Source organism: Mus pahari, chromosome 5 (assembly GCF_900095145.1).
Source record: "Mus pahari chromosome 5, PAHARI_EIJ_v1.1, whole genome shotgun sequence".
In the NCBI taxonomy this organism is placed as follows: domain Eukaryota; kingdom Metazoa; phylum Chordata; class Mammalia; order Rodentia; family Muridae; genus Mus; species Mus pahari.
Window position 1 is genome coordinate 160,704,891 of NC_034594.1, and position 13,708 is coordinate 160,718,598.

Below are 13,708 nucleotides of genomic sequence, written 5' to 3' on the forward strand. Positions count from 1 at the left end.
ATAATATTATACACAACTCCTTTCTCAAAATGGCTCCAGTACTTATGATCAGCCCTTAAATTTTCTCAATCCTAAATTCCTGGTTTTAGTTCACCTTTCCATCCGCTGGACAAGGATTCCCGAGAGTTTTATCACGAACGTTGACTTGCTTATTTTACTATTGTTGTGAGTGTTGTTTGTGTGTGTGTGTGTGTGTGTGTGTGTGTGTGAGCATGCTTGAGTTCTTAGATGAGGTCAGAGGGGAAACAACTTGAGGGAGTTCACTCTCATCCCACTATGGCTTCCAGGGTTTCCTCAGGTGGTCAGGCTTGTCTTTCCCCTCTGAGACATCTCATGGGACCATCATGGAAGTTATTTTTTTTTTAAGGTAACTGTGTGTTAATTTTTGCTGAGTAAGATAGTGTTTCTGTCGCCGTTTATATTCTACTTCTCTCAGTACAGTAATAGCTTTGCCTTTCTTGCACATTAGCAGTCATTTAGATGGATGTAAAGTTCTGAGAGCTGTTATTTTCCCTCAAAACATGCTGATGACATTCTATTCCCATAAACATCTAATTCTTCAGCTGATCCTTCCGAGGCGTGTCTGATTCATTCCCCCTCTGCTATGCTTTGGACCCTCCCCATGGGCTCATTTATTTGAACACTTAGTTCCCAATTGGTGGTGCTGTTTTAGAAGGTTGGGGAACTTTTGGGACCTTGTGCCTTGCTGGCAAAGGTAGGTCACCGAGAGCACACTATGAAGGTTATAGCCCAGTCTCCATCTCCTGTCCCATTGTCTACTTCTTAATACACCAAAATAGAGCCTCCATTACATATCCCTGCCTTTCCCGTTGGGATGAACTATACCTTCTGAAACACTGGATCTAAATGAACGCCCCAGAGGTTGTTACCTTTGGGTGTTCTATCCCAGCAACAAGGAACACAATGAGTATATCCTACTTTGTAGATAATTCTTAACTTTTAGTTTACTTTAGTCATAGTAGACCATGATACACCTACATTTAGATATATTGTCACTAATCTGGATCAGACAATGTGGTAGTGTGCATTAGCCCATAGGTTCCTGTGTTCAAATGCATAGTCTGCACTTGGTGAGCCTGTTTGGGAAGGATTGGCAGGTGTGGTATTATTGAAAAAAGTGTGTCACTGGGGATGGGCTTTGAGGTCTCAAAAGCCCACACCAGGCCTGGACTTTCTCTCTTTCTCTCCTTCCATCTTGTGGATAAAATGTAAGCTCTCAGCTACTGCTCCAGCACTGTGCCTGCCTGCTTGCAGCCATGCTCCTCACTATGATAATCACAGACTCTCATCCTCTGGCAATGGGAGCCCAAATTAAACATATTGTATTTTGCCAAAGCAATGGAAGAGTAAGATATATTATATTCTCCTTATACGTATCTCTTCACTGGGGGAAGGCTTAACTAATATAACCACGATTGTTTGCTGTAGTGTATGAAGGTTCTGACATGTCAGCGCCTTTCAGGTCTCTGCTTTCTGTCCTTCCTTCTCATTCACACACACAGTTCAGCCTTACCATGGGCCGCAGGAATGGAGTCAGACATCTCTGGCCTTAATCTAACATTGACTCAAAAGAAATTAGTCCTTCCTTTAAGTTTGTCTCTCTAGTATTTTTATTATTTAAAACTTTCATAAAATATATTTTAATCATGATCTTTGTCTTTCCCCAACTCCTCACAGAGAGATGCCCCACATCCCTACCAACCCAACTTCACATTCTCTTTAAAAATAAAAGTATATATATAAAAAAGTCAAGACAAATAACACACACACACACACAAAACATAGTACAGTAAGACACAAATAACCAAAACAAAACAAATAAAATGACAAAAAACATCATGGAATTTATTTTGTGTTGGCCAACCATGTACTCCTAGATGTGGGGCCTGCCCTGGAGTGTGATTGATGCACACAATGACACTCCATTGGCAGAAACTGATATTTCTCTCACTAGAATGTATCAGTTGTAAATAGGGCTTCCTGTGGGGATGGGATCTGCATCCTTTCTCCTCCTCCTTGCTACAATGTTGTCTGCTTTGAAGCTGTGCTTGTCTTACCTTCAGTGTCAGTCTCAGAGTTCACATTGTATCAGCCCTATTGTGTCTAAGAACACTATTTCCTTGGAGTCATCCACATCCTCTGGCTCTTACAGTCCTCTTGCCTCCTTTTCCACAAATGTCCCTGAGCCTTGAGTGCAGGAGTTGATAAAGACATCCCAATTAAAGCTCAGGACTCCAAAATCTCTCTGCACATTGTCCCCCTGCAAGTCTCTGTTAAGTACTGCCAGAGGAAGCTTCTCTGGGTGTTGGGCTAGGCACTGATCTATGAGTATAGCAGAACACCTTCAGGAGTCATTCCATTGCTATGTTCCTGTAGCAGAATAATAGTAGTAGATTTTCTCCTAGGCCCATGACTTATCTAGTCTCAAGTTCTTGGTCTCTTTAGAAGTGTCAGGTATAGATTCCACTTGATAGAGGGGGCTTTAAATCCAATTTCTTAAAAGGGCTGATTACTCCTATAATATAAAAGCTACTCTTGCCTGAGTGTGTCTTGCAGGCAGATACTGTTGTTGTTTTTATACCTTGTTACCACTTTGGAAAGTACATTTTTGTTTACTCTGTGGTGTTGGGTATTTGAAATTCTGCAGGTTTTCTTCATTCAATGTGGATTTTAATTCTTTCCAGGGTTTTTTGTTTGCTTCTTTTTCATATCCAAGGTATATCTCTACAGCATCCCATATCAAACCTCTTCATAATTCCAAGCACTTATTCTCATATGCCTCATAGTTTATTTTCATAAAGACATGTCCTTTTGTATTATTTTTGAAGAACATTATTCAAATTTTATAAAACCCCATCTCCTTCTTATGAAAGGGAAGAATCTTCTAGACAGCATTTCCCTTGTCTTATAAAATGAAGAATCCATATAACACAATTTCCTATTTTAGAAAAGAAAAATTATATTGAAGCCACTTTAACCAACAGACAGAAAAGGTGAATGTTCCTTAGGAACGTTTACCAGCTTTCTCTTCTGAACTAATTCAGTTAAAACTCTTCATCTTTCAGAGAGGAGATAAGGTCACTATAATATTTATAGAAGTCCCTAATTTGTGGCTCTTTTATCTCTTAAATGGTTCGCTGACTAAGAAGAGGCACGGTGGCATGAGCAGTGCAAACAGACGATGTATTAGACCTCACAGAACATCTCTGTGGTGGGGACTAGCAAAACAAAATGGCCATGTTCTTTGCCCCTATAGGGACTCTACAGTGTAATGTCTTCATAGTTGTCAAATGGCAGGACAAGGCAGAAAGGCGACTCTTGCTGTCTAGGTACACTGCCTGTTCCTATTCCAGAAAGAATAACATTCCAAAGGCATCTGCATCAGGACTAAGCCACCACCTTTTGTCTCATCCCTGCGGCAGCAAGTAGCTTGTATTCTGTGTCAAGTGGGTAGACGAATGGAACCAGGCTAAGAATGGCAGGTAAAGGGGTTTTCCTCAGACCCCGACATAATATCTCGGCTCTTAAACTCTCAATGCCAGCTCAAAAACATGAAATCTATGAATCTTAGTGTGCTCCTAAGGAACTATAACATAAGTAAAATGTATTTACCTTTGTGCTGCTTGGCATATGCCACCTAATTGTAACGTTCTCTCCAAATTGGAACATTTCCTCTAGGAATGAGGAGAGACCCAGCAGACAGGGGTAAATAGAAAGTCAGGTGCTCTGGGTGACTGGAAGATTCTGGAGACCCCACCCTCACCCCAACAATGCAGAAGGAGTATACCATTTCTGGGGTTAGGGATGCCTGTCAGCCCAGCGAATTGTGAAAGGAAAGACAGGTTCAGATAGTGGTGCAGCCTGCAAGCTGCAATAACAGCCCCAGGGGTGCTGGCTTTGGTCTCCACCAGCCATCCTGGGGTAGGATTTCCAGTGATACAGGTGCTTTTGAATTACCCATGTTCCTTATCAGTGACCTCTCACCCATACTCCCATCAGTGACCCAGAAGAAGAAAGCACTGCTTCACCAAATCAGGCATTGCTACAATTGACACTTTGGTATTTGGTGGTGGGCTCCTTTCCTGGGGTGAGTAGGTAAATGTGTATGTGCTGTCTCTCCAGGGAGTCTCTCACATGAGCATCTGGAAGTATTCACTTCATGTCATAAAGTTAGTTTAACCTTCAGTCAAGCCTGATGGCTTGAGGTAACAAATAGCACACACTTGCCATGTAACACATCTCCTGTGCTGTGGAATGGCCACAGATTAGAGAGTGATGTTCCCATAAGCCGGTGAAAACTATTTCTAATGAGAAAAGGAACTCTTTCATAGACAATCCATGTGGCTTCACTGGACATGACCGATATTATCAAGTAGGAAATAGGAATGGCTATGAGTAGTTGGTAACATCAAAGGGAAGGAACTCCTCAATCTCCATGGTTTGCCAACTCAGTTACAAAATCTTCTGATGTAAACCCTTCCAACCACACTGGCACACCTATCCTTTTCAAATATTGCTACAGATAAGGCAAAAGTAGTTTCCTGGTTAGGGGAGAAAAATCAACATTAAAACTTACCTTTTATGCATGAGCCCCACAGTGTTAATGTAAAGGAATCCTTGAAAATTGTCACATAAATCCTCCTCAGTGTGTCACTTTCTGTAGCATGTAGATTTGTAAATAGTTATGTGGATATTTTGAAGGTTCTTTGAATAACTGTAAATAGCATAGTTAGAATATTTGAAGGAAAAATTAAAGTATACATTCCTCAATATTACTTCCAATTTAATTATGGAGTGAAGAGAAAACTAGATTTTGTTTAAAAATAAAATCTAACTCTACCAGTTTCACCCCCAAAGAAGGTTCCAAAACATTTTATAAAACTGAAATTCCACCATCTTGCATCTATCTCATTCTTAGAGGCAGTTAAGAGAATTTCTTCTGCTTACCTGCCATCTGTACTTTTTCTACCAGCAATGTTCTGTATTTTTCTGTTAATAGCTTTTCAAGATCTACAAGGTGATGTGGAATATTACACACTGTTTTGGAGTTCTGGGACCTCGGAGGAATCTCTGAAAATCTTCCCCGATGTAGACTTTCACGTCATTGGCCAGTTATCTCCAAATGTGGAGTACCAGATTTTCCTCTTGGTGTTCAATGGAGTCCATGCAATCAACAGCACCGTGGTGTGTGTGACCACGTGGGAGGAAGGTGAGTGAAGCTTTTAAGGGACTCTTGGCTTCAGACATGCCGGTGGTATTGATGGATTCTTTCTGGAACTAACATCAGTCATCCTTCCTTTATAAAGCTCCTGGTGCTGAAAGGAAGGGGTAGGAACCAAAATGCTTAGGTGCCCCTTGTCTCAAAGGGACAGATGAATAGACCAGCACCCTTGAAACACCAGCTTGGAGCCAAAATAATCAGCCATCAGGCCAGTTTCCACTTGTTCGTTGCAGTGCAGGCTTAGTTAGGAGTCAGTTCACATCAATATTTAGCAACATTTTTTCTAAGATTAGTCCTCAAAAGCACGATGTATTTCCAAATGACACCCAAACTCAGGGAGAACCCTCCCCCAGTCACCAAAAAACAGTAGGCTGAAGCTCGGCCTCGAAGAAGAAGAATTTCATGTCTCGGTTTCTAAGCCCGTTAGCGAGGGAGAGGAAGCCAGAGAATCAACTTGTGAGTCGGAAATGAGTCTGGAATGGTCTCCCTAATCTTTCTGGCTTTATATGCTCTCATTATAAACATTATAATATCGTTACCTCCCAAGCAAGTGTTCCAGGCCATTACCAGAACTCTTTAAGTATGGAACCCATTTCCCTTTGTGATGCCAAAGGTCGGCACCTTTTGTTTATAAAATAGGATGAAACACAAGGACGATTTTTCAACTAGTTAAGATGAGTTCTTATGATAAAAATAGGCTTTGGCATAGTTATTTCTGACATGCTTGAATAATTGTGTAATTTAACGCTAAGCAAGATTTTTTTCTAATGTTAGATTTCATCATTACCTATGGTAATCAACACTCAAAATCATTTACATAATGACAATATTGCATTATTGCTTCATATCTCTTGAGTTACAAGCTAGTAACAGCGAATGATTTTTTTTACATCCCAGCAGCTTCTATGTACTTGAATGTTATTTTATTCTATTTTATTTCATTTTATTTTATTTTATTTGGCTTGAGGAGCAACCCCCCACCCTCCAAGGAGATATAAAGAGAAGGGTTGAAAAAATTCAAATACTAGACAGCCGTTAGAGGTGCAGACGGGTGGGTGATTCATCATTTGGATCCCACTGGCCGCATAGCATTGAAGATTAGCACTAGGCTGGTGGTATGAAGCATTTTGCCACCAATTCCTTTTGGTTTCTGACTGAGAGTCTAATAAGCCAATTTGCAGAGGACTTCAGACTGTGATAACTTCATCATAGGAGAGCAGATAAGCAAAGGGCCCTTCGCTAAGCCTCTGTACCAATCTGCGTTTAGTCTAACAAGTGCTTTTACTGAGGCAGCTGGAGCTTATTCCATTCTTTCCTTTAATTCTAGAGCCTCGGGGCATGCTTCCCCCAGAGGTTGTCATCATCAACAGTACAGCTGTACGTGTCATCTGGACATCTCCTTCAAACCCAAATGCCGTTGTCACCGAGTCTTCTGTCTATGTAAATAATAAGCCCTACAAGACTGGAATGGATGCGCCTGGGTCGTTTGTTCTGGAAGACCTGTCTCCCTTCACTATCTATGACATTCAGGTCAGACCGTTGTTTTGTTTCTTTTTGGATGGTTAAGCTCGTGGATGTGTTAAATAAAACATGCCGAGCGATGCCTCTGCGTGGAGGCCCTTTGTCCTGGCGACGGATTATTGTTTATTCAATGGGAAAGGGAAGAGAAAAGAAGGAAATTGACTGGAATGAAAGCTGTTTGCTGTGAGGATGTATAGACTGGAACCCCTAGAGAAGGGCTCCTGGCTAAGATGGAGCCGATGCTAATGAGGGAGGTGACAAAGAGCCAGTTGATAAAAGGAAGTCAACTACATCATCGCCAAAACAGTCCCTCCAGTTTTTCTTCTTCCTCTACCTTCTTTTCATATCAAAACTAGAATTCACATGTTGATGTAGAGATTTTTCTCTCTGTTCTTCTTTTTTCTGCCACTTACTCAGGGAAGTAGCATTGCTACATAGAGCAATGGCTGTTCTGGCTGTCCGCTGTTCCTTCTTAAAGGCACGGCATGGATGATGTGAGATCGCCTATGCTCCACTAGCATCCCTGATTTCAAATGCAACAGGAAGACATAAAAAGCAGCCAGTGAAAGAAAAACAAAACAGAAAACCCCAAAGACAAATGAACAAACAAACAAACAGGATTTTCCCAACAGATGAGAAGAACTGACCCCATTCCTCGTGGCTGCATTAAAATTGGCTTTGGGCGGGGGGAACGTATAGGGGCTTTGGGGATAGCATTTGAAATGTAAATGAAGAGCATATCTAATAAAAATGCCTTAAAAAATGTCTTTGGGAATCTGGAAGAATCTTCAAGTCCATGCTTCCCTCCCTAGAAGAATTCTTACACCCTTACAGGACATGGCAAATTGTATCACGGAGTTCAGAGAGCATTTTGTCTACCTAAAGCTTGTGGATTTCTTCAGGGTCTACTGAGTCTAAACCAGGAGAAATCCCAGAGCACTACTGTGTAGGAGATACAAAGTTACCCTGGGGGACTGAGAAGCTTCTGAATGTCGGAGACAGGAGACGATAAGACCAGGGGAAGAAACAAGTGACGGAAAGGTTTCAGGAGCTCGGCATCCAAAAAGGCTGCAATTTAGTAAATCTTTAAATAATCTATGCAACTTCTAAAATTCATGAGCAGTTCATGAATAATTTCAAAAAGACATTAAATGTAGGAATTTTATTTGACCCCAGAAACATTTTGTCACTGGTGCTGTGTCTGCCCATGTCACGTGTAAGTTTTTTCCATGTCTGGGAGGAAAGCACATCTACAGTATTTTGATTAATTAATTAGTTAATTAATTAATTTAATTACAAATTAATTAGTAATTAGTTAATTAATTACTTTTGGTGTGTGTGTGCATTATGTGAGTGTGTGCATGTGTGTGTGTGCATGTGTGTGTGAGAATGTGTACATGTGTGTGAGTGTGTGTGTGTGAATGTGTATGTAGTCCAGAATTAATTAAAATTTGGCTACAGTCCTCCAACCATCTGTACTGAGACAACAGGCTTGGCTTCATAAGCAACCAAAAGAAACAGAGACAAAAAAGAAACCTTCATGAATTGTTTTTTTTTTTTTTTTTTTCCTTTGTACTCTGATTCCCAAAAAGCTATGTGAGTTACATTAGCATTACATTACATTCTCCTACATTTGCACATGTGGACTGACTGATGTTTGCAGCCACACTCCTTAGAAAGAGTCCACACAGAAAGAGTCTACATACAGGTCAATTCCTTACATCTTAGTGAACAAAGAGTACGTATGTCTATGATGCCATACTGTGAGGTCTTCGCTGGGTCCCTGTGGTAGGACAGGGATGAGCTCTGAGAAGGAAGGACAGTCAACTGCCTTACATATCCTGAAAGTCTTGAGCTGGAAAGGTGGTTCAATGGTCAAGAGCTCCTGCTGTGCTACCACCACTAGATCCTAGCACCGACTTGATAATCTGTGTGTCCTGAAATATTCTTCAACTCTAGCTCTAAGAAATCTTGATACCATCCTCTGGTCTACACACACATGTACATACTCGTACACACATATATACATACAGAGTCTCTCTCTCTCTCTCTCTCTTTCTCTCTCTCTCTCTCTCTCTCTCTCTCTCTCTCTCTCTCNCACACACACACACACACACACACACACACACATCCCAAAAATAATTATTTAATTAATTAAACTATTTCGATATCAAGCTGAGCAGTGGTGAGAACATTGGGGCTGTGGGCACATGTGCCACTCAACATTGGCCTATAGAACAAGGGCTGTGGTAGAAAATCACATGCCATGCCCCCTTTAGTAAAACGGAAACTTTACTCACACTTCTGGGATGGGTCAGTTGTGACCAGAGGAAAGCATATTTTCACCAGCCTCATATCACTGAGACAGAGACAGAAGGCAGAAGCAGAAACCTCTGTTTCCTCAATCTCTGTGTTGGCAGAGTTGCTCTTGTCTTGGGTTATCAGACTTGGCATACATATGTGTGGATATATATGTTAAATTTTGGTGACATTTTATTTTGGTTTGGTTTGGTTTGGGTTTTTTTGTTTGTTTGTTTGGTTGGTTGGTTGGTTGGTTGGTTGGTTTTTCGAGACAGGGTTTCTCTGTGTAGCCCTGGCTGTCCTGGAACTCACTTTGTAGACCAGGCTGGCCTGGAACTCAGAGAACTCAGAAATCTGCCTGCCTCTGCCTCCCAAGTGCTGAGATTAAAGGCGTGTGCCACCACCACCTGGATTTCATGACATTTTATGATGCTAAACATCATTTCAATCGGCACTGAACAGTTATGCCCAATATTTAGAATGAAACTTCCTTAGGTTAACCTCTTCTACAAGATAACAAATGATGTAAAATTGATCAAATACCCAACCGTCTTGTTGAATAAATTAATTCATGTCACCTTTCTGAAAGGGAATCATAACTTCAATTTTAAAACTTTGGTTTTAAGGCCTTTTCAAGTAAATGTGGTAAACCCTCATGTTTACATCTTGTTCACATGTTATATATCATACGGTACTAGAAATATGCTCAAGGCAGAGAGACTGGTAATGTTATATTAGTTAGAATGAAATTATGTGTAATATTTCGTGGGGAAAGCGGTCGGATATAGTAAAGCCCAGAAGTACCAGACACCTGACTAGTTTTTGAGTTTCCTGATTTCTCTGCCTTCTGATTGACCATTGGGGACAGTGCTTGTGCTCTTAAGCACAATGGGGTACTAATTCCACAGTAACCAATTTTAATCACCAGCTAGAAGGGAAGATCTCAAAAGTACAAACATGAAGAAACAAAGAGACAGCTCCATCCCCTATCCTGATTGCCTCACTGCACATGGTAAACATGTAATATGTAAATACGAGTTGAAACGCATATCTCACCCTCCATACCTGAACAATCACTTCAACTACTTGGTCAAGAGCCAGTCAGAAATATGTTGTGTATAACGAATTCCATTGAATTTCTTGGGTAAATCTCATTGTGTGCCAGAGTCTGATATCTTCTAGTGTGCATAAAATTGATGTCATTGTATTTTAAGATAATCTACCTTAAAAGTTATTCCTTATTTGTGTTTAATCATAGTGGAGGATCTTGAGATTCTTTAACTCAATGAACTGTTACTACAAAAGGCAATATTATAACTGTACATAACACAACTTATACATTGTAGTAAATACATGCCCAGTTCCTGTTTAGATACAGCACTGCTGGGAATAAAATGATGTCTACTAAATATAGTCTGAATCTCATTGGCCAAGTTCAGATGTAAAGAAGTGAAGATTGATTGACTTAAAGCTAAAGCCCCAGAATTTAAGAACTGTCAGTACACAGCATTCTTTTCCCTCTGTATGTAAGGCATTGAATGTCGATTAGTACGAGAAAAAGTACAGGTCAGGGCTAGAGAGATGGCTCTGTGGTTAAGAGCACTTGGTGCTCTTGCAGGAGACCCAGATTCCAGTCATAACTCCCACATCAGGTGACTTCCAACTGCCCATAACTCAACTTCCAAGGGATCTTCCACCCCCTTCTGCCTTCCAAGGGAATTTGTAAACACATGTTGCACATACACACACTCAAACATACACATTTTTTAAAGTAAATAAATCTTTTTAAGAGACATACAGTTGACTTTAATCCTTTAATTGAAAGTAGAACAATACCGTATGTGGTGGCTGCCTCATCAGCTCTCCCCAGTGCATCCTCCCCTTCCTCCTCCCAGCTACTGGAAACACTCCTTTGGGGTTACTGATATTTGATGGGCCCCATTTCCAATCCTAAATTCTTCCACCCTCTCAGTTTTTTTTTATTCTAACTAGGTAGCAGAATTTAAGGGGTGAGTGATGGTTCTCTGCTGTGATTAAGGGGACAGTACTATTGCAGCTGGAACAAATGGATATAAAATAGCTTGGCCCATTGGGAGGTTTCCCTGGGCTTCATTTTTCTCCCATTAGATATTAGCATTTAGGCAATTTGTTGTAAGGTGTCAAGACTTCCAGGAGATATCATCATTACACCACGTGGCTATAGATCTGGAGAGCACTGTGCAGGGGCAACCTATTAGGCTTGGGAATCACCACCTGCTCATCTCCCGTTCTCTGACTGTTCTGAATAGATTAATAAGCCCTTCTCCCTGTGAGTGGTTAGAACCAGAGACCAAACATCGCCATGCTAATCACTAAATCAATTGTCTCGAGCTCAATTCTGTATTCTGTTTTGAGCTCATGCCACTGGACTCAATTCACATTAAAAAAAATTGAATATTTACTAAGTCTCACGAGGTTATAGAGGGCTTGAAGAGATTCATATGAAGAGGGGAGTAGGTTCAGAGTGTTATTGCTCTGTTTTGAAGATGATCATATTTATTCCTTTCCAAACTAATCTTTGCAGGTGGAAATCTGCACAAAAGACGCCTGCGTGAAAAGCAATGGAACCCAAGTCAGCACAGCGGAAGATACTCCAAGTGACATTTCAATACCTATAATCCGCGGTATTACTTCAAGGTACCTAGCTTTTTATCAGTCAATCTAAACAACTTTGATCATAAGAAATGGAAGCAAATATCAAAGAAATCAGGTTAGCCATGAAAATCTCACTTAAAAGTTGCTGTAAACATGGGTGCATATCAAATTTCTTATATTTCTCAAGTAATCTATAATGCATATCAGAACATTGAAAGCTGTTTTCCTGATCCCATGTCCCTTGCTTAGTCATCTATTAACGGATAAACATAAGAGAGCCTCTCTGTTTAAATGTGCCCTTTTAATGAATTCTATTGTGAAGCAAAATATAACTTTAATTAGAATTAACACTTTATGACTGAAATCTCTTAGAAAATATTTGATTTATGTATTTCAGATTACTCTAAAGCTAAAAATGTAGACCAAATAATATTGGATAGCTATTAACAATTTTATCAGATTCTCAGTAGAATCTCTTTCTTTAGTCTTTCCTTGCTAAGAAATTACCCAGAAATTGAAAGGGAGTTTCAGAGTTGGGGTTAGAGATATGGCTTCATGAATTTGAGTCCACCCTGCTCTACAAAGCACGTTCCAGCATGGCTACACAGTAAGACCTTGTCTCAACAAGCAAACTAAAAATAATCATGAGTGCTTATTTTGGCAGCTTGTACATTAAAATTGTAATGATACAGAGACTGTAAGCATTGCCCCTGTACAAGGATGACATGTAGTAATAATAATAATAATAAATAATAATAATAAATAATTCACTGTTAATAGCAATAATTTTTAATGTTCTTTGTTAATTATTTTATTAGATATTTTCTTCATTTACATTTCAAATGCTATCCAGAATGCCCCCTATACCCTCCCCCCATCCTGCTCCCCTGCCCACTCACTCCCACTTCTTGGCACTGGCATATGGGGCATATAAAGTTTAGAAGACCAAGGGGCCTCTATTTCCAATGATGGCTGAGTACGCNATCTTCTGCTACTTATGCAGCTAGAGACATGAGCTCTGGGGGTACTGGTTAGTTCATATTGTTGTTCCACCTATATGGTTGCAGACCCCTTCAGCTCCTTGGGTACTTTCTCTAGCTCCTTCATTGGGGGCCATGTGTTCCATCCAATAGCTGACTGTGAGCATCCACTTCTGTGTTTGTCAGGTACTGGCATAGCCTCACAAGAGGCCACTATTTCAGGGTCCCTTCAGCAGAATCTTTCTGGNATGTGTAATAGTGTCTGGGTTTGGTGGCTGATGATGAGATGGATCCCCAGGTGGGATAGTCTCTGGATAGTCCATCCTTTCGTCTTAGCTCCAAACTTTGTCTCTGTTACTCCTTTTATGGGTATTTTGTTCCCTATTCTAAGGAGAAATGAAGTATCCANANGNTGGTCTTCCTTCTTTTTGGTTTTCTTGTGTTTTGCAAATTGTATCTTGGGTATTCTAAGTTTCTGGGCTAATATCCACTTATCAGGGAGTGCATATCTAATGATTTCTTTTGTGATTGGGTTACCTCACTGAGGATGATATCCTCCAGATATATCCATTAATATTATAATTATATTATAATTATATTATAGCCAAGAATTTCATAAATTCGTTGTTTATAATAGCTGAGGAGTACTCCATTGTGTAAATGTACCACATTTTCTGTATCCATTCCTCTATTGAGGGACTTCTGGGTTCTTTCCACCTTCTTGCTATTATAAATAAGGCTGCTATGAACATAGTGGAGCATGTGTCCTTATTACCAGTTGGAACATCTTCTGGGTATGTGCCCAGAAGAGGTATTGCTGGATCTTCCGGTAGCACTATGTCCAATTTTCTGAGGAACCGCCATACTGATTTCCAGAGTGGTTGTACAAGCGTGCAATCCCACCAGCAATGGGAGTGCTCCTCTTTCTCCACTTCCTTGCCAGCATCTGCCGTCACCTGAATTTTTGATCTTAGCCATTCTGACTTGTGTGAGATGGAATCTCAGGGTCGTTTTGATTTGCATTTCCCTG

At 40.4% G+C, this 13,708-nt stretch overlaps 1 protein-coding gene and 1 non-coding gene across 2 annotated transcripts in view; both read left to right on the plus strand.

Moving 5' to 3' along the window:
- Nucleotides 1-13,708, plus strand: part of Ush2a (usherin) — a 678,886-nt gene that overhangs the window by 469,375 nt on the left and 195,803 nt on the right. The window contains exons 44-46 of the mRNA XM_021198607.1: nucleotides 5,021-5,230; nucleotides 6,570-6,772; nucleotides 11,628-11,740. Of these exons, the coding sequence (XP_021054266.1) occupies nucleotides 5,021-5,230; nucleotides 6,570-6,772; nucleotides 11,628-11,740 (526 nt within the window). The remainder of the gene's footprint in view (nucleotides 1-5,020; nucleotides 5,231-6,569; nucleotides 6,773-11,627; nucleotides 11,741-13,708) is intronic.
- LOC115064073 lies at nucleotides 12,347-12,453 on the plus strand. The gene has a single exon (XR_003843940.1). It is a non-coding gene; the product is annotated as a U6 spliceosomal RNA (small nuclear RNA).